The 21,882-nt window shown below is 41.3% G+C and overlaps 1 protein-coding gene across 7 annotated transcripts in view; it reads left to right on the top strand.

Annotated features, from left to right (window-relative positions):
- add3a (adducin 3 (gamma) a) overlaps positions 1-21,882 on the top strand; it is a 328,092-nt gene that overhangs the window by 197,876 nt on the left and 108,334 nt on the right. For all 7 annotated transcript variants that reach the window (XM_061880493.1, XM_061880494.1, XM_061880495.1 and 4 more), the window contains 2 exons: positions 3,731-3,882; positions 6,579-6,659. In XM_061880493.1, the coding sequence (XP_061736477.1) occupies positions 3,731-3,882; positions 6,579-6,659 (233 nt within the window). The remainder of the gene's footprint in view (positions 1-3,730; positions 3,883-6,578; positions 6,660-21,882) is intronic.

Genomic DNA, 21,882 nt, shown 5'->3' with positions numbered 1-21,882 from the left:
CTATTCTATATCTTGTTAATATTTTCACTGCCACTTGTAACCATTAGCGTCTCAAGCCAGCTATACAGTAAGCTACGTTATGAGGGACATCGCAAAAGTAATACGGATTATAATACTCTCTGGTTCATTGCTAAACACGCTTGACACAGATCTAATTAAAAGTAAATTTTAGGAAAATCATTATTTTGTCGGAAGCTGGTGACGCTGTTGTCTTACAGTAGAAGGCTAAGCTAGCTACACAACAAATCATGTTAACATTGCTAACATAACATTCACTAATTTTTTACCTATTATTACTTACTTTTTGCATTGTCTCCCCATTGCCATAAATAGTAGTCAACGAGCCCGCTATTAAACGTTTTTTTTTAAGAAAATCAATCTTTTTGTGAATGTTTGTGATTGAAGCACGCACTCAAAGGGACATTTTCAGAGTTGAAGGCACATTGCCACAAATCATGAAAGTTCAAAGTGAGGCACTATTTACTTGAGCCTGAAAGTTGCTGTAGTGACTTAAACTGGTTAAAGCAAACCAACAACAGAGCATTTTCTTTACTGGGTTTCATCGTGAAGACGATGTTGTGGTACAGCCTATTTTACATGAATTAAAAATGGCTTACTCATGCAAGGATCCATCCATCTATCCATATTCTACCACTTGTCCCTCTCGGGGCCGCATGGGGCGCTTGAGCCTATCTCAGTTGCCAGGCTGTTCGGGTAAATGTATACAACAGGGGTGCCCATTACGTTGATCGCGAGCTACCAGTCGACCGCGGGGAGTGTGTCAGTCGATCTCGAGCCAGGCTTTTAAAAAACATAGACCTAAAAATTAGTGATCATCAATCTTCACCAAGACGTCACTTAAATGACATTCACGGTACCGGAGGGTCTTGTGAGATGACGCTGGCTGCTGCAAGATCATTATTATGAAAATATGACCGAGAGGAAGGCGAGAAACACTTTTTATTTCAACAGACTCTCGCGCCGTACCTTCTGTCAAAACTCTAAAGGCCGACTGCACATTTCCTATCTTCACAATAAAAGCCCTGCTTCATGCTGCCTGCACTAACTAAATACAGAGTCTCGGAAAACTGGCGTGCACAAGCGATCCCTCAGAAAGCTGGCGTGCACATCATTTGTGCACGCCAGCTTTCCGAGACTCTTATTTTGTTAGCGCAGGTAGCATGAAGCAGGGCTTTTATTGTGAAGATAGGAAATGTGCAGTCGGCCTTTAGAGTTTTGACGGAAGGGACGGCGCGAAAGTCTGTTGAAATAAAAAGTGTTTCTCGCCTTCCTCTCTGTCATTTTTTCATAATAATGAACTGGCAGCAGCCAGCGTCATCTCACAAGACCCTCGGGTGCCGTGAATGTCAATCAAGCAAGCTACGGAATTTGCCGCCAAGGTTTTTCTTATAAAGTGTATGGAAGCTGGATGAATTAGATGCCAAAAACCAACCACTTACATGTGGTATTGTACAGAAAGGACAACTTTTTTTCTCCTCCATTTGAAAATGTGGGCGTTATCATCATTACTGTCTGATTCCAATCAATGCAAGTCATCAGAATCAGGTAATACACCAACTTATATTCTTGTCTTTGTGAAAGAAAGACATCTATGTGTTACACATGCTTGTATTATCATTAAACACATTTAACTTGTTTACAAAAATGTCTCTTTCATAAATAAATAAATATAAATGATATATATGAATGAGGTAGATCCCCTCGAGTTGGTCAATTGAAAAGTAGCTCGCCTGCAGAAAAAGTGTGGGCACCCCTGGTCTACAATATATAGTGAAGTGAAGTGAATTATATTTATATAGCGCTTTTCTCTAGTGACTCAAAGCGCTTTACATAGTGAAACCCAATGTCTAAGTTACATTTAAACCAGTGTGGGTGGCACTGGGAGCAGGTGGGTAAAGTGTCATGCCCAAGGACACAACGGCAGTGACTAGGATGGCGGAAGCGGGAATCGAACCTGCAACCCTCAAGTTGCTGGCACGGCCACTCTACCAACCGAGCTATGCCGCTGACGTCATAGGTCAGAAAACGTCACGATTGGAGTAAATTTTAAACTGACTGTTTGGAGGAACTATGAAGAAAGACAAGATTTTTTTTATAAATATCTCCACAACACCTATATGGTTTAATTTCACATTTCTGGGACTTATGCAGATCCCAAATACACATAGTTAGGTACCAGTAGGTAAGAACAAATGTTTTTGCATAATCGGTCGCAATTCTCTCCGTTCCCTCCTTCCCTGCTTGCTCTCTGCGCCTTGTCTTTGTCTGAACTTTTTTAAAGCCTCTTTCTTTGCGCTGTCCTCTAATACAAATATCAATATGAATATGATCAGTCGGACTATTGACGCAATTGACACAGTCTTTTCGACAAGAAAAAGAGGTTCTGGGGAGCCTGGCTGCCCCGATGGAACCATCGCTGCGGGGTACGTGAGGGACTAATGGAATACATGGAGGATGATGTGCCTCTCAGCCCTTTCCATCGAGGACGTCGAAGACATCTACCTATTTGGAGCTGTGATCGCGGAAGCACTTGCTGATTGGGCTGTGCATTGCTCTGGTGTATCGACAAATTCGGAAGACGATGGCAGCCACTCAAGGGGCCCAACGGCTCGTTCAACGCAATGGAAGGATTGGGTCGGGCTGTGGGAACACAGACTGGAGCGATTTCTGAGTTGAATCACAAAATGGATCTCATCTTGGAAAAGTTTGCAGAGAAGGAATAATTCATTGGAATTGAAGAAATCCAGCATGGACAAACAGAGGAGATAAGTCACAATTTTTGTCTTCTCGAAGAAAAACAACTTCTTAATCTACGATTTGGACTCCTTTGAATGGCCTTGACACAGGAACAGGCTGTTCTGAAAAAAATCTCCCAAGGACTCCTCAAAGATAGACGCTTTTGACCTTCCTTTTTGTCAACAACACCTGCAGTCATACAAAAACATTTATCATCTCTCCCAAGGTAATTGGGCATACATGCACACAAGACCCCCACCCTTGAAATCAACGCCTTCACCACTGTTTAATTCCTCTGGGGCTGTGGATGGCTGAGCAGCACTATACAGCGGCAGCAAGTCTCCTCAAACCCACCCCCTACCTCTGTTGCAATTTGGTGTGACATACGTACCATGTCTAAATGTGTGCCATGCTATGTGAGTTTTTTTTTCCTTGGACTCAGTCTGGACCCCTCCTGAGGGTCTAGCCTTAGACTTAGATTTTTTTTACTCCCCCCCCCCCCCCTCTTTCCCAATGTCACATTTTTCTCACCTGGGGCGGCATAGCTCGGTTGGTAGAGTGGCCGTGCCAGCAACTTGAGGGTTGCTGGTTCGATTCCCGCTTCCGCCATTCTGTTCACTGCCGTTGTGTCCTTGGGCAAGGCACTTTACCCAACTGCTCCCAGTGCCACCCACACTGGTTTAAATGTAACTTAGATATTGGGTTTCACTATGTAAAGCGCTTTGAGTCACTAGAGAAAAGCGCTATATAAACATAATTCACTTCACTTCACCTTTTTAAGGAGCGCCGTAAGTGGCTGATCCGTTGGCGGTCTCGTCTTGTCCTCCCCTGTAAAGTATGTCTGCTCTTAGCGGGACTTGTACCAAAAAATCCATCTCGTTGTACTTGTGCAATGACAATAAAGATCTATTCTATTCTATTCTATTCTAGACTTAACGGTTTGCGTCTGTTTTATTTTTGATTTTCTGTTCAGGTTTGGGAATGGTGACTCCCATTAACGACATGTACGGTGTGGAACCAAGCACCATGGTGAAAGGAGAGAAGCTGACCCGCTGCAAACTGTCCAGCCTCTACAGACTGGTGGACCTGTTCAGTTGGGCCCACTCTATCAGCACCTACATCACTGTGAGGCTCTAAAAATTAAGCTTTTTTTATCCACAAAAGGCTATTTACAGGAAGATACAGTCAAACCTTGGTTTGTTTTCGTAATACATTCCAAAACGTCCGACAAAGAAAAAATATTATGAAGACCGAAGCAATTTTTTCCATAATAATTTATTCAAATGCAATTAATTTGTTCTAAACACCAGACAGTATAAACACAGAACACACAGTAAGGGGAATCACATAGAAACCAATGTGAAGCAAATAAAAGTTAGGAAAAAATTAGATATATAAACAATTTCACATAACTTGTACCTATTTTAAAGACTGTTGTTGGTGAAAAAATTAAAGGGGAACTGCACTTATTTTGAAATTTTGCCTATCTTTCACAATCGTTATGAAAGACATAGCGACAAATTGGATTTCGTAATGCATTCTCAATATTAAATGAAGGTATACAGAAGTCCACTTCCAGTGGAGCCAAAGGGAGCTCTGCTATTTTTTCCCATAAAATTCATCATCATTGGGTTTGAGGCCTCTCTCCCCGGTCTTCTCTGTCGCCCGCCCTATGTATGAGTTCTAATTTATTAATTTTTCCGATAACATTTCTTAGGCTGTTGATATACCGTATTTTCCGGAGTATAAGTCGCTTCGGAGTATAAGTCGCACCTGCCGTAAATGCATAATAAAGAAGGAAAAAAACATATATATGTCGCCCTGGAGTATAAGTCGCATTTTTGTGGGAAATTTATTTGATAAAACCCAACACCAAGAATCGGCATTTGAAAGGCAATTTGAAATAAATGAAGAATAGTGAACAACAAGCTGAATAAGTGTACGTTATATGCGGCATAAATAACCAACTGAGAAGGTGCCTGGTATGTTAACGTAACAAAAATATGGTAAGAATCATTCAAATAACTATAACATATAGAACATGCCATATGTTTACCAAACAATCTTATCACTCCTAATCGCTAAATCCCATAAAATCTTCTACGTCTAGTCTCTTACGTGAATGAGCTAAATAATATTATTTGATATTTTACGGTAATGTGTTAATGATTTCACACATAAGTCGCACCCCTGGCCAAACTAAGAAAAAAAACTGCGACTTATTGTCCGAAAAATACGGTATGTTGTTTGTTGTCGACCTGGATCTTTCTTTCCTACTAGTTTTCCTGTTAACATCAGTTTTTCTCAGCTGATCCAATAAAGAACCATTCATAAAGTGTCAACAATACTCCATTTACATTTCCTGACATGAATATTAACCAAGTATTAGTGATATTGTTATTATAAGCGCTAAGGCAGACAAACGATTTTAGCTGTGACAGGATCACTACTGTGTGTTCCTATGTTTACATCATCGAGTGGTCTGCTGCTTCCTCGCTTCCTTGCTCCCTATAAGTTTCTTGTAGATCATAAATCATGCTTTACCTGAAAAGTTGATGGCTGAGGATATAATCCGACAAGTTGGCACACTGATAGCCATTTAAGACCTGGAACTGGCAAGATCGACACGAAAACTGATTGTGGTTTATTTTGCAGCCCTTTCTTAATAATAAAAAAATATATATTGTAACATAAGGTAGCCAGTAATGTCCTTGTTGTACAGTGCGGCAAAAAAGTATTTAGTCAGCCACCGATTGTGCAAGTTCTCCCATTTAAAATGATGACAGAGGTCTGTAATTTTCATCATAGGCACACTTCAACTGTGAGAGACAGAATGTGAAAAAAAAAATCCAGGAATTCACATTGTAGGAATTTTTAAGAATTTATTTGTAAATTATGGTGGAAAATAAGTATTTGGTCAACCATACAAAGCTCTCACTGATGGAAGGAGGTTTTGGTTCAAAATCTCACGATACATGGCCCCATTCATTCTTTCCTTAACACGGATCAATCGTCCTGTCCCCTTAGCAGAAAAACAGCCCCAAAGCATGATGTTTCCACCCCCATGCTTCACAGTAGGTATGGTGTTCTTGGGATGCAACTCAGTATTCTTCTCCCTCCAAACGCGACGAGTTGAGTTTAAACCAGAATCTTCTGTTTTGGTTTCATCTGACCACATGACATTCTCCCAATCCTCTGTTGTATCATCCATGTATCCATTTTGGTATAAACTCAACTCGTCGTGTTTGGAGGAAGAAGAATACTGAGTTGCATCCCAATAACACCATACCTACTGTGAAGCATGGGGGTGGAAACATCATGCTTTGAGGCTGTTTTTCTGCTAAGGGGACAGGACGATTGATCCGTGTTAAGGAAAAAATGAATGGGGCCATGTTTCGTGAGATTTTTAGCCAAAACCTGCTTCCATCAGTGAGAGCTTTGAATGGTTGACCAAATACTTATTTTCCACCATAATTTACAAATAAAGTATTTAAAAATCCTACAATGTGAATTCCTGGATTTTTTTTCACATTCTGTCTCTCACAGTTGAAGTGTACCTATGATGAAAATTACAGACCTCTGTCATCATTTTAAGTGGGAGAACTTGCACAATCGGTGGCTGACTAAATACTTTTTTGCCCCACTGTAATTGTTATAATTTTACCTTGAGCAAGCTGCAAACAGCCCCTTAAGTGTGAAATCTTACAGTAATACAATAAACAAATATTTTTTTAATCGCAAGTTATTGAGTCGTTTTGGTAAAGCCACTTTATATTCCGATTGGAATTATTCATCTTTTTTTTTTTCTCTCTCTTCAAAAGTGCCGAGTCAGCAAAGAGCAAGATCACATCCTCATCATCCCCCGAGGACTTTCATTTGCTGAGGCATCCGCATCAAACCTGGTAAGACAAAGTCCTGGACTCAATCTTCTGACCTCCTCCAAGAGTACTTTTTGTCTTTTGTGGACAAGAACTAAATCAGTGGTGAATGGATCTCCGTAAGTTATTGCTCAGTTGGAAAAGAAAGGGCGTGTATTTAAACAAATAATTAAAATCCCCCAAGGAATGAAACCAGGAATTCTTCTTTCCCTAGCTGTCCTTTGGGTAAACTTGCTTTTGGCCGTCCTTCAACTTGACTGAACCACAGAAAAGAGGCTGTTAATGTTAATAATTAACATTATTAAAACTGCTGTGACCTTCAGTGAGAGAAGCTCATGCATTTTTTGTGGCTGCTTGAATAGTTCACTCCCATAGTGACTTTTTGTAACGTCATTGTAGTGAAAAACCACCATCCTATTATCCTTTCATTGTCTGGCTTACATGGTGCCTTTTTGTCCCAGAATCCGTGAATATTGACACCACGGATTGTTTGCAGACAGCTATCAAAATAGCTTACAATGTTTGACGTGATTTACTAAAGGTTTGCGTGTACTAAAAGAGGTGCAAAGCTGATAGCACACGCAAAGCTGATCTACTAAATGTGTGCCAAGTGGATTTTGTTTGTTAAGTAAGAAGAATAAGACGTCCATTGTGCATCTCTGTCTTCATTAATATTCAGAATATATGCTGATTAGCAAAACGTCCACAATACTGGGAGGAGGAAGTGTAAATATAATTATTCAGCACACTCAATTTGATTTATCAACACTTATCACCGTTTTTTTCCAGCACTATTTTGCAGTTTAGTTAGCATGTGCAAACTGACAGTTCCGTACACGGCTGCGGGATCAGTGCTCGCACTGCACAGACGAAAATCCTCCGTAACACGTGTGTGTGTGTCAACATTTGGACGGTCAGAAATAAATAATATTAGACATACCATCTATTCAGCAATTTCCTTTTATAATTTTGGTAACACTTTAATATTGGGAACGCATATTCACCATGAATTAGTTGTTTATTAAAATCCAAATTAGTAACATATTGGCTCTTAATTAGTCCTTATTAAGTACTTATTAATGCCTTATTATGCATGGCCTAATTATACAACCAGTAAGCCATTAACTAAGAGTCTTCCCTCAATAACCTCAGAATTATTGCTTATTAGTGTTACGTGCAGGGGTGCAGCTTGCTGCAAGGTTTGTTCCCCCGGGATGCAGACAGACCACTCCGAACATGACGTACAGGTCGGAACATGATTTATTCTCAGAACTCGAACAAGTACCAAAACAGAAAACAAGCCCGAGGAAAAATGTGCCGATCGCATTCGACGCTAAGGCTAACACTTAGCATAGGCAAGAAGACAAGGAATACTCACGTAACTGTAGCATAAGCAGGCAATGAAGCCAGACTGAGCGTGGCGAGCAAGGTGAATAAATATCTCTCTGATTAGTGGCTGACAGCAGCTGAGCGTGCCGACCACTAACCAGAGGCAGGTGAGCCCAATTAATCCCCATGGAAACTAAAACAAACCCAAAGGTGCACAAACAGGAACTAAGGGAGTCCAAAACTAACAGAACATAACAAAAACATGATCCGGGCAACGGATCATGACAATTAGTAACCGTTATATGTTCCCTTGTGTTCAAATAACTCGAAATTAAGTCTTGCTACTTTAATAAGCAACTAATTAATGGTGAATATGTTCCCAATACTAAAGTGTTACCACAAACAATCGGAAAATTCCCGTCGTATCAATTCCTAGATATGGTCGTAATTATACTAAATGCACTGGGCATAATAAACACAACATTATTAATATTGCTACTACGGATAATTTGATCAAAAATTCCCTAAAACAGCCCACTACCTATAATATAGTTTTTTTAAACATAAGATCATTGTCTCCCAAAACGTTGTTAGTTAATGATATCATCAGAGACAACAATCTTAACGTAATTCGGTCTCAGCGAAACCTGGCTTAAACCAATATGCTTTTTTGCGCTAAACGAGGCATGTCCTCCTAACTTTACACATGCGCATATTGCCCGTCCTCTGAAAAGGGGTGGGGAGAGTCTAGTCCAAAGCGGGTCCAACACAGCAGCGAGAGTCCCGTTCACAGCGGAGCCAGCAGGAAAACATCCCAAGCGGAGGCGGATCAGCGCAGAGATGTCCCCAGCCGATACACAGGCGAGCAGTACATGGCCACCGGATCGGACCGGACCCCTTCCACAAGGGAGAGTGGGACATAGGAGAAAAAGAAAAGAAACGGCAGATCAACTGGTCTAAAAAGGGAGTCTATTTAAAGGCTAGAGTATAAAAATGAGTTTTAAGGTGAGACTTAAATGCTTCTACTGAGGTGGCATCTCGAACTGTTGCCGGGAGGGCATTCCAGAGTGCTGGAGCCCGAAATCAAAACGCTCTATAGCCCGCAGACTTTTTTTGGGCTTTGGGAATCAATAATAGGCCGGAGTCCTTTGAACGCAGATTTCTTGCCGGGACATATGGTACAATACAATCGGCAAGATAGGATGGAGCTAGACCGTGTAGTATTTTATACGTAAGTAGTAAAACCTTAAAGTCACATCTTAAGTGCACAGGAAGCCAGTGCAGGTGAGCCAGTACAGGCGTAATGTGATCAAACTTTCTTGTTCTTGTCAAAAGTCTAGCAGCCGCATTTTGTACCAACTGTAATCTTTTAATGCTAGACATGGGGAGACCCGAAAATAGTACGTTACAGTAACACCGACATCCCACTGGGTGTGAGTTTTCCTTGCCCTTATGTGGGTCTACCGAGGATGTTGTTGTGGTTTGTGCAGCCCTTTGAGACACTAGTCATTTAGGGCTATACAAGTAAACATTGATTGATTGATTGATAGTTTTAAAGCTGCGAGAGGATCTATGGGGCTGATTAAAACGAATTAAATTGATTTGTTTTGGTATCTGCTGGCTAGTAATGTGCGGATCGAAACTGAAATATCAGTACCGCCGATACCAGAGCTCAATGCTTTAATATTAAACCCAAATATTGATATTTTGGATACTTTAGTTCAGGGGTGTCCAAACTTTTTCCATCCAAGGGCTGCATACTGAAAAGTCAAAGAATGCGTGACCCATATTGATACTTTTGTTATTTACAATATTGCTAAAAACAGACATTGTGTTCGTATAAAAAAAATATATATATTTTCGTACCGATTTGTTTGCTCTTTTTACTACATTTTTACTGTTGTTTTTTTTGTAATGTAAGAGTAGAAATAAAATAGTAATAATACAATTGTTTACAAGCTCTATCTCTTAGGGGTAAGGACATTTGGTAAGACAAAGGTAAGGAATTTTAATTCAGCCTTACCACTAAAATGAGGGCAAATGAAAACCGAGCTATTACTGTACAAGAGAGTATCAGATTGGTGTCGATATCAACAGATATTAATGCAGTATTGGACTTGCAAAAGTGATATTGAGTAAAATTTGTAGGTTCATAAACATTATTTTTGGGCTTCCTCTTTTTTATTTGTATTTTTTTAATCAAAGAAATCATAAAACTACTACCTCTCTAATATGTTGTCATGATGATTTCATTGGAACCCTAACAAAATCCATCCATCAGATTTCCTGCCTAATAGTAAATGAGATTTAAAATGTTAAAATATGTTTAGACAGAGCCACAATTTGGGCTCTTTGCATAATAATGGGAGGTATAAAAAAAAAAGGAAAGAAGTCTGGAGGACATCTGGTTTAACTTTGCACCGTCAAAGAGCTGAAGCTCCAAATGCAACAGTTGGTGTACTCAAGTCCAATTTTTTAATGCAGTAAATCTCTCACTCTCTGTGTGTGGAGAAATGCTGCATTTAATGCTGTCCAAGTCTGAATGAATATAAAAATTCATATCAAAATATTACATGCTGTAATAATTTGTTATGACACAATTGTAAAGGGCTCTTACTTTGTACTGGCTTGTCATAGCCAAAGCTGTTAATTTGAGCTACTGTGTTTAGAGCAGGGGTGCCCACACTTTTTCTGCAGGCGAGCTACTTTTCAATTGACCAACTCGAGGGGATCTACCTCATTTATATATATCATTTATATTTATTTATTTATGAAAGAGACATTTTTGTAAACAAGTTAAATGTGTTTAATGATAATACAAGCATGTGTTACACATATAGATGTCTTTCTTTCACAAAGACAAGAATATAAGTTGGTGTATTACCTGATTCTGATGACTTGCATTGATTGGAATCAGACAGTAATGATGAAAACGCCCACATTTTCAAATGGAGGAGAAAAAAAGTTGTCCTTTCTGTACAATACCACATGAAAGTGGTTGGTTTTTGGCATCTAATTCATCCAGCTTCCATACACTTTACAAGAAAAACATTGGCGGCAAATTCCGTAGCTTGCTTGATTGACATTCACGGCACCCGAGGGTCTTGTGAGATGACGCTGGCTGCTGCCAGTTCATTATTATGAAAAAATGACAGAGAGGAAGGCGAGAAACACTTTTTATTTCAACAGACTTTGGCGCCGTCCCTTCCGTCAAAACTCTAAAGGCCGACTGCACATTTCCTATCTTCACAATAAAAGCCCTGCTTCATGCTGCCTGCGCTAACAAAATAAGAGTCTCGGAAAGCTGGCGTGCACAAGTGATGTGCACGCCAGCTTTCTGAGGTATCGCTTGTGCACGCCGGTTTTCCGAGACTCTGTATTTAGTTAGCGCAGACAGCATGAAGCAAGGCTATTATTGTGAAGATAGGAAATGTGCAGTCGGCCTTTAGAGTTTTGACGGAAGGTACGGCGCGAGAGTCTGTTGAAATAAAAAGTGTTTCTCGCCTTCCTCTCGGTCATATTTTCATAATAATGATCTTGCAGCAGCCAGCGTCATCTCACAAGACCCTCCGGTACCGTGAATGTCATTTAAGTGACATCTTGGTGAATATTGATGATCACTAATTTTTAGGTCTATTTTTTTTAAAAGCCTGGCTCGAGATCGACTGACACACCCCCCGCGGTCGACTGGTAGCTCGCGATCGACGTAATGGGCACCCCTGGTTTAGAGTATGTTTGAAATAATTAGTGAGCAAATAGTCAAACAGTTTAAGAACAACGTTTCTCAAAGTGCAATTGCAAGAAATTTAGGGATTTCAACATCTACGATCCATAATATCATCAAAAGGTTCAGAGAATCTGGAGAAATCACTCCACCTAAGCGGCATGGCCGGAAACCAACATTGAATGACCGTGACCTTCGATCCCTCAGACGGCTCTGTATCAAAAACCGACATCAATCGCTTAAGGATATCACCACATGGGCTCATGAACACTTCAGAAAACCACTGTCACTAAATACAGTTTGTCGCTACATCTGTAAGTGCAAGTAAAAGCTCTACTATGCAAAGCGAAAGCCATTTATCAACAACATCCAGAAATGCCGCCGGCTTCTCTGGGCCCAAGATCATCTCAGATGGACTGATGCAAATTGGAAAAGTGTTCTGTGGTCTTGACGACTCTACATTTCAAATTGTTTTTCGGAATATGGCTTAATGACACAGCGCCATGCTCCTTACTCGCAATACAATGTGATAGGGCGACAATCTGTACTGACTGACAAACAACAACTATGTTATGAACTACCACCAACAGAAATCATCTGTTAAGTAATATCCCACTGGACTGTGTATATAACTGTAGAGCAGCCGTGCCAGCAACTTGAGGGTTGCAGGTTCGATCCCCACTTCAGCCATCCTAGTCACTGCCGTTGTGTCCTTGGGCAAGACACTTTACCCTCCTGCTCCCAGTGCCACCCACACTGGTTTAAATGTAAAAATTAGATATTGGGTTTCGCTATGTAAAGCGCTTTGAGTCACTAGAGAAAAAGCGCTATATAAATATAATTCACTTCACTTCACATTATGTGACATCACTCTTACACACATGTAAGAAGGATGTGTGCTATGGCTGTGAGTTGTTTTTTTCCTTGGCCTCAGTCTGAACCCCCTCTCCAGGGGCCCAGGCTTGGACTGATGTTTTTTCTCCTCCCATTGTTTACCTGTATCTCACCTTTTTTCGTAAGGAGCGCTGGAAGTTGGCAGACCCGTCAACGATCCTGTTCTGTCTCCCTGTAATGTTTGTCTGATCTTGAATGGGATTGTGCTGAAAATTGTAATTTCCCCTCGGGGATTGATAAGGTATTTCTGATTCTGATTAAAAAGTACTATGTTCCTCATGTATCACAGTCGGTGTGAAAATGTGTGTATCACAATCGTTATCTCTGTGCAAGATGTGGGGATGTGTGTATCCCAATCACTATATAAATAAATAAATGGGTTGTACTTGTATAGCGCTTTTCTACCTTCAAGGTACTCAAAGCGCTTTGACACTACTTCCACATTTACCCATTCACACACACATTCACACACTGATGGAGGGAGCTGCCATGCAAGGCGCCAACCAGCACCCATCAGGAGCAAGGGTGAAGTGTCTTGCTCAGGACACAACGGACGTGACGATGTAGGTACTAGGTGGGATTTGAACCAGGGACCCTCGGGTTGCGCACGGCCACTCTTCCACTGCGCCACACCGTCCCTATATGTGTGCAAGATGGGAAGGTGTGTGTAAAGCATTGTGTGTAATATTTGGCAAAAACTATAAAATATTATAGTTTTTGCCAAATATTACACACAATGCTTTACACACACCTTCCCATCTTGCACACATAAAATATTAGGGCTTCACGGTGGCAGAGGGGTTAGTGTGTCTGCCTCACAATACGGAGTTCCTGCAGTCCTGGGTTCAAATCCAGGCTCGGGATCTTTCTGTGTGGAGTTTGCATGTTCTCCCCGTGAATGCGTGGGTTCCCTCCGGGTACTCCGGCTTCCTCCCACCTCCAAAGACATGCACCTGGGGATAGGTTGATTGGCAACACTAAATTGGCCCTAGTGTGTGAATGTGAGTGTGAATGTTGTCTGTCTATCTGTGTTGGCCCTGCGATGAGGTGGCGACTTGTCCAGGGTGTACCCTGCCTTCTGCCCGATTGTAGCTGAGATAGGCGCCAGCGCCCCCCGCGACCCCGAAAGGGAATAAGCGGTAGAAAATGGATGGATATAAAATATTAGGCAAATCTGCACAGTGGTTTTGCTTACTGTGTGTAGACGTTAACTGTGTGAAAATTAGAAATTTTGTGTGTAAGCAATTGGAAAAAAAACTGTAAATGTACCTTTAAAAAAAAGATGTAGCTAATGGGCTTCACTACGTTAAAGCGCTTTGAGTCTCTAGAGAAAAGTGCTATATAAATGTAATCCACTTCACAGTAGAGCTACTTTCACAAAAAATAAAGGTGGACTATTTAACCTATGTTAGTTCAGTTAGGTTTTGGTCATTTTCCATCTCACCACAGCGCCGAGAGTTTGGTTCCGTCTTTCAGGGGTTCTGTTTCCAGGCAAGAATAATATTGTGGTTTTAGTTCATGCAGCTGCAGAGTTGACCTTTTGATGGCGGGCCAAGCCGTCTGCTTCACATGAAAGGTTGTGTGTGTTATTGCATCGGTCACTCTGCTTCCCCTCACACGAGTGGCCGTGCGGCTTCGAAGCCTTTTCACATCCTTTTCCTTCTGACACGCATCTCTCAGTTACAAACCCCGTTTCCATATGAGTTGGGAAATTGTGTTAGATGTAAATATAAACGGAATACAATGATTTGCAAATAATTTTCAACTCACATTCAGTTGAATATGCTACAAAGACAACATGTTTGATGTTCAAACTCATAAACTTTTTTTTTTTTTGCAAATAATCATTAACTTTAGAATTGGATGCCAGCAACACGTGACAAAGATGTTGGGAATGGTGGCAATAAATACTGATAAAGTTGAGGAATGCTCATCAAACACTTATTTGGAAGATCCCACAGGTGTGCAGGCTAATTGGGAACAGGTGGGTGCCATGATTGGGTATAAAAACAGCTTCCCAAAAAATGCTCAGTCTTTCACAAGAAAGGATGGGGCGAGGTACACCCCTTTGTCCACAACTGCGTGAGCAAATAGTCAAACAGTTTAAGAACAACGTTTCTCAAAGTGAAATAGCAAGAAATGTAGTGATTTCAACATCTACGGTCCATAATATCATCAAAAGGTTCAGAGAATCTGGAGAAATCACTCCACGTAAGCGGCATGGCAGGAAACCAACATTGAATGACCGTGTATCAAAAACCGACATCAATCGCTTAAGGATATCACCACATGGGCTCAGGAACACTTCAGAAAACCACTGTCACTAAATACAGTTCGTCGCTACATCTGTAAGTGCAAGTAAAAGCTCTACTATGCAAAGCGAAAGCCAGTTAACAACATCCAGAAACGCCGCCGGCTTCTCTGGCCCCGGGATCATCTCAGATGGACTGATGCAAATTGGAAAAGTGTTCTGTGGTCTGACGAGTCCACATTTCAAATTGATTTTGGAAATATTCGACATTGTGTCATCCGGACGAAAGGGGAAGCGAACCATCCAGACTGTTATTGACGCAAAGTTCAAAAGCCAGCATTTGTGATGGTATGGGGGTGCATTAGTGCCGAAGGCATGGGTAACTTACACGTCTGTGGAGGCACCATTAATGCTGAAAGGTACAAACATGTTTTGGGACAACATATGCTGACATTTAAGCGCCGTCTTTTTCATGGACGCCCCTGCTTATTTCATTAAGACAATACCAAGCCACATTCAGCACGTGTTACAACAGCGTGGCTTCGTAAAAAAAAAAGAGTGCGGGGACTTTCCTGGCCCGCCTGCAGTCCATACCCGTCTCCCATCGAAAATGTGTGGCGCACTATGAAGCGTAAAATACGACAGCGGAGACCCCGGACTGTTGAACGACTGAAGCTCTACATCAGGGGCGCTCACACTTTTTCTGCAGGCGAGCTACTTTTCAATTGACCAAGTCGAGGAGATCTACCTCATTCCTATTTATAATTTATATTTATTTATTTATGAAAGAGACATTTTTGTTAACAAGTTAATGGTGTTTAATGATAATACAAGCATGTTTAACACACATAGATTCCTTTCTTTCATGAAGACAAGAATATAAGTTGGTGTATTACCTGATTCTGATGACTTGCATTGATTGGAATTAGACAGTGGTGCTGATAACGTCCGCATTTTCAAATGGAGGAAAAAAAAAAGTCCTCCTTTCTGTCCAATACCACATGAAAGTGGTTGGATTTGGCATCTCATTTGTCCAACTTGCATACTCGTTTTTAAACACTTTGTTATGAGAGTAGCATATGTGTGTGGCCCTTTAATGTCTGGCAGCAGGTGAGTGACGTCAGTGAGAGTGCGGGTGGGCAAGCAAGTGAGAAAGCGGTCGCTGAGGCCGGGGGAGAAATACATTGGCATCAAACTCCGTAGCTTGCTAGCTTGTGCACGCTAGCTTTCTGAGACTCTTATTTTGTTAGCACAGGCAGGATGAAACAGGTCTTTTATGGTGAAGACAGGAACTGTGCAGTCGGTCTTTAGAGTTTTGACAGTAGGTACGGAGTCTCTAGAAATAAAATGTGTTTCTCTGCGTCCGCCCTGTTAGTGATTTTTTTCTTAAATATGAGCTCGCAGCAGCCAGCGTCATCTCACAAGATCCTCGGGTGCCGAGAATGTCAAACAACTGACGAAAGTGAAGTCTTGGTATGATTGATGATTGCTCATTTTTATGTATATTTTTTAATGCCTGGCTTGAGATCGACTGACACACCCTCCGAGATCGACCAGTCGATCGCGATCGACGTAATGCCCACCCCTGCTCTACATAATACAAGATTAGGAAAGAATTCCACTTTCAAAGCTTCAACAGTTAGTTTCCTCTATTCCCAAACGTTTATTGAGTGTTTTTAAAAGAAAAGGTGATGTAACACAGTGGTGAACATGCCCTTTCCCAACTACTTTGGCACGAGTTGCAGCCATGAAATTCTAAGTTAATTATTATTTGCAAAAAAACATCAAATATATTGTCTTTGGAGTTCATTCAATTGAATATGGGTTGAAAACGATTTGCAAATCATTGTATTCTGTTTTTATTTACCTCTAACACAATTTCCCAACTCCTATGGAAACGGGGTTTGTATATTCAGACATGCTGCCTCTCCGCCGTAGGGGTTGTGTGACTGAGCGACTGCTGCTGAAGGACATGACAGGGTGATGTGCAATGTTACCGGACATGTTATGTAACTAAATCAATGATCCATTGTCTGACCAGCTGGCTTTTGTCTGTGTCCACGTCGATGGCGGTGTGGCTCGACTCGTGCATTAATAGATTGTGTTCGGAGGATCTAGTTTCCGACATCTATTGTCAGATCGGTGTGATGGATGAAGATCTACTGAAAAATACAAATAATACGCCAAAGAAATGACTTCAGTGCTTCACGGATACACGATCATTCATTTTCTACAGCCTAGCCTTTTCGAGGCCACGGGTGCTGCTGTAATCTTGATGCTACAATATTAAAGTTCAAGTCTGGCATACCAAGCCAGAGAATGGAAAGATGGATTTTGCCGACAATCCAGAAAGAACGCATTGAAAGCCCAAGAGTGTTCAACCTTGCGGTAAAAAATGGTGTTGTTGGGGAAACTATCAAAAACATGACTAGTTGTTTGGACTATCTCGACTGTGGGACACAGGTGCAAAAGAACTCCCTGTGGAATAAGGGACATAACACACCATACACGGCTTCAGAAGACGAAAGATACCCAGGCAATATGGAGCTAATCTCATGGTCGCTTCAATCGATCAATCAATGATTATTTATATAGCCCTAAATCACAGGTGTCTCAAAGGGCTGCACAAGCCACAACAACATTCGAAGATCAGCGCCCACATAAGGGCAAGGAAAAACTCACAACCCAGTGGGACGTCGATGAGAATGACTATGAGAAACCTTGGAGAGGACCGCAAATGTTGGTAACCCCCTCCCCCTCTAGGGGAGACCAGATGCAATGGATGTCGAGTGGGTCTGACATAATATTGTGAAGGTCCAGTCCATAGTGGATCTAACATAATAGTAAGAGTCCAGTCCATAGTGGATCTAACATAATAGGGAGAGTCCAGTCCATAGTGGATCTAACATAATAGTGAGAGTCCAATCCATAGTGGATCTAACATAATAGTGAGAGTCCAGTCCATAGTGGATCTAACATAATAGTGAGAGTCCAGTCCATAGTGGCTCTAACATAATAGTGAGAGTCCAATCCATAGTGGATCTAACATAATAGTGAGAGTCCAGTCCATAGTGGATCTAACATGATAGTGAGAGTCCAATCCATAGAGGATCTAACATAATAGTGAGACTCCAGTCCATAGTGGATCTAACATAATAGTGAGAGTCCAGTCCATAGTGGCTCTAACATAACAGTGAGAGTCCAGTCGATAATGGATCTAACATAATAGTGAGAGTCCAGTCCATAGTGGATCTAACATAATAGTGAGAGTTCAGTCGATAGTGGATCTAACATAATAGTGAGAGTCCAGTCGATAGTGGATCTAACATAATAGTGAGAGTCCAGTCCATAGTGGATCTAACATAATAGCGAGAGTCCAGTCCATAGTGGATCTAACATAATAGCGAGAGTCCAGTCCATAGTGGATCTAACATAATAGCGAGAGTCCAGTCCATAGTGGATCTAACATAATAGTGAGAGTCCAGTCCATAGTGGATCTAACATAATAGCGAGAGTCCAGTCCATAGTGGATCTAACATAATAATGAGAGTCCAGTCCATAGTGGATCTAACATAATAGTGAGAGTCCAGTCCATAGTGGATCTAACATAATAGTGAGAGTCCAGTCCATAGTGGCTCTAACATAATAGTGAGAGTCCAGTCTATAGTGGATCTAACATAATAGTGAGAGTCCAGTCCATAGTGGCTCTAACATAATAGTGAGAGTCCAGTCTATAGTGGATCTAACATAATAGTGAGAGTCCAGTCGATAGTGGATCTAACATAATAGTGAGAGTCCAGTCCATAGTGGATCCAACATAATAGTGAGAGTCCAGTACATAGTGGATCTAACATAATAGTGAGAGTCCAGTCCATAGTGGCTCTAACATAATAGTGAGAGTCCAGTCGATAGTGGATATAACATAATAGTGAGAGTCCAGTCCATAGTGGATCTAACATAATAGTGAGAGTCCAGTCCATAGTGGATCTGACATAATAGTGAGAGTCCAGTCCATAGTGGATCTAACATAATAGTGAGAGTCCAGTCCATAGTGGATCTAACATAATAGCGAGAGTCCAGTCCATAGTGGCTCTAACATAATAGTGAGAGTCCAGTCGATAGTGGATCTAACATAATAGTGAGAGTCCAGTCCATAGTGGCTCTAACATAATAGTGAGAGTCCAGTCGATAGTGGATCTGACATAATAGTTAGAGTCCAGTCCATAGTGGATCTAACATAATAGCCAGAGTCCAGTCCATAGTGGATCTAACATAATAGCGAGAGTCCAGTCCATAGTGGATCTAACATAATAGTGAGAGTCCAGTCCATAGTGGATCTAACATAATAGTGAGAGTCCAGTCCATAGTGGATCTAACATAATAGTGAGAGTCCAGTCCATAGTGGCTCTAACATAATAGTGAAGTCCAGTCCATAGTGGATCTAACATAATAGTGAGAGTCCAGTCCATAGTGGATCTAACATAATAGCGAGAGTCCAGTCCATAGTGGATATAACATAATAGCGAGAGTCCAGTCCATAGTGGATCTAACATAATAGCGAGAGTCCAGTCCATAGTGGCTCTAACATAATAGCGAGAGTCCAGTCCATAGTGGATCTAACATAATAGCGAGAGTCCAGTCCATAGTGGATCTAACATAATAGCGAGAGTCCAGTCCATAGTGGCTCTAACATAATAGTGAGAATAGCGAGAGTCCAGTCCGTAGTGGATCTAACATAATAGCGAGAGTCCAATCCATAGTGGATCTAACATAATAGTGAGAGTCCAGTCCATAGTGGATCTAACATAATAGTGAGAGTCCAGTCCATAGTGGATCTATCATAATAGTGAGAGTCCAGTCCATAGTGGATCCAACATAATAGTGAGAGTCCAGTCCATAGTGGATCTAACATAATAGCGAGAGTCCATTCCATAGTGGATCTAACATAATAGTGAGAGTCCAGTCCACAGTGGATCTAACATAATAGTGAGAGTCCAGTCCATAGTGGATCTAACATAATAGTGAGAGTCCAGTCCATAGTGGATCCAACATAATAGTGAGAGTCCAGTCCATAGTGGATCCAACATAATAGTGAGAGTCCAGTCCATAGTGGCTCTAACATAATAGTGAGAGTCCAGTCGATAGTGGATCTAACATAATAGTGAGAGTCCAGTCCATAGTGGCTCTAACATAATAGTGAGAGTCCAGTCCATAGTGGCTCTAACATAATAGCGAGAGTCCAGTCCATAGTGGATCTAACATAATAGTGAGAGTCCAGTCCATAGTGGATCTAACATAATAGTGAGAGTCCAGTCCATAGTGGATCTAACATAATAGTGAGAGTCCAGTCCATAGTGGCTCTAACATAATAGTGAAGTCCAGTCCATAGTGGATCTAACATAATAGTGAGAGTCCAGTCCATAGTGGATCTAACATAATAGCGAGAGTCCAGTCCATAGTGGATCTAACATAATAGCGAGAGTCCAGTCCATAGTGGATCTAACATAATAGCGAGAGTCCAGTCCATAGTGGATCTAACATAATAGCGAGAGTCCAGTCCATAGTGGCTCTAACATAATAGCGAGAGTCCAGTCCATAGTGGATCTAACATAATAGCGAGAGTCCAGTCCATAGTGGATCTAACATAATAGCGAGAGTCCAGTCCATAGTGGATCTAACATAATAGTGAGAGTCCAGTCCATAGTGGCTCTAACATAATAGTGAGAGTCCAGTCCATAGTGGATCTAACATAATAGTGAGAGTCCAGTCCATAGTGGATCTAACATAATAGCGAGAGTCCAGTCCATAGTGGATCTAACATAATAGTGAGAGTCCAGTCCATAGTGGATCTAACAATAGTGAGAGTCCAGTCCATAGTGGCGCTAACATAATAGTGAGAGTCCAGTCCATAGTGGATCTAACAATAGTGAGAGTCCAGTCCATAGTGGCGCTAACATAATAGTGAGAGTCCAGTCCATAGTGGATCTAACATAATAGCGAGAGTCCAGTCCGTAGTGGCTCTAACATAATAGCGAGAGTCCAGTCGATAGTGGATCTAACATAATAGTGAGAGTCCAATCCATAGTGGATCCAACATAATAGTGAGAGTCCAGTCCATAGTGGATCTAACATAATAGTGAGAGTCCAGTCCATAGTGGATCTATCATAATAGTGAGAGTCCAGTCCATAGTGGATCTAACATAATAGTGAGAGTCCAGTCCATAGTGGATCCAACATAATAGTGAGAGTCCAGTCCATAGTGGATCTAACATAATAGCGAGAGTCCATTCCATAGTGGATCTAACATAATAGTGAGAGTCCAGTCCATAGTGGATCTAACATAATAGTGAGAGTCCAGTCCATAGTGGATCTAACATAATAGCGAGAGTCCATTCCATAGTGGATTTAACATAATAGTGAGAGTCCAGTCCATAGTGGATCTAACATAATAGTGAGAGTCCAGTCCATAGTGGATCTAACATAATAGTGAGAGTCCAGTCCATAGTGGATCCAACATAATAGTGAGAGTCCAGTCCATAGTGGATCTAACATAATAGAGAGAGTCCAGTCCATAGTGGCTCTATCATAATAGTGAGAGTCCAGTCGATAGTGGATCTAACATAATAGTGAGAGTCCAGTCCATAGTGGCTCTAACATAATAGTGAGAGTCCAGTCCATAGTGGCTCTAACATAATAGCGAGAGTCCAGTCCATAGTGGATCTAACATAATAGTGAGAGTCAAGTCCATTGTGGCTCTAACATAATAGTGAGAGTCCAGTCCATAGTGGCTCTAACATAATAGCGAGAGTCCAGTCCATAGTGGATCTAACATAATAGTGAGAGTCAAGTCCATTGTGGCTCTAACATAATAGTGAGAGTCCAGTCCATAGTGGCTCTAACATAATAGCGAGAGTCCAGTCCATAGTGGCTCTAACATAATACTGAGAGTCCAGTCGATAGTGGATCTAACATAATAGTGAGAGTCCAGTCCATAGTGGCTCTAACATAATAGTGAGAGTCCAGTCCATAGTGGCTCTAACATAATAGCG

The sequence above is a fragment of the Nerophis ophidion genome, linkage group LG20, assembly GCF_033978795.1.
Source record: "Nerophis ophidion isolate RoL-2023_Sa linkage group LG20, RoL_Noph_v1.0, whole genome shotgun sequence".
Taxonomy (NCBI): Eukaryota; Metazoa; Chordata; class Actinopteri; order Syngnathiformes; family Syngnathidae; genus Nerophis; species Nerophis ophidion.
Note: the sequence above shows the minus strand (reverse complement) of the source record. Positions and strands in the feature narration are given on the sequence as shown.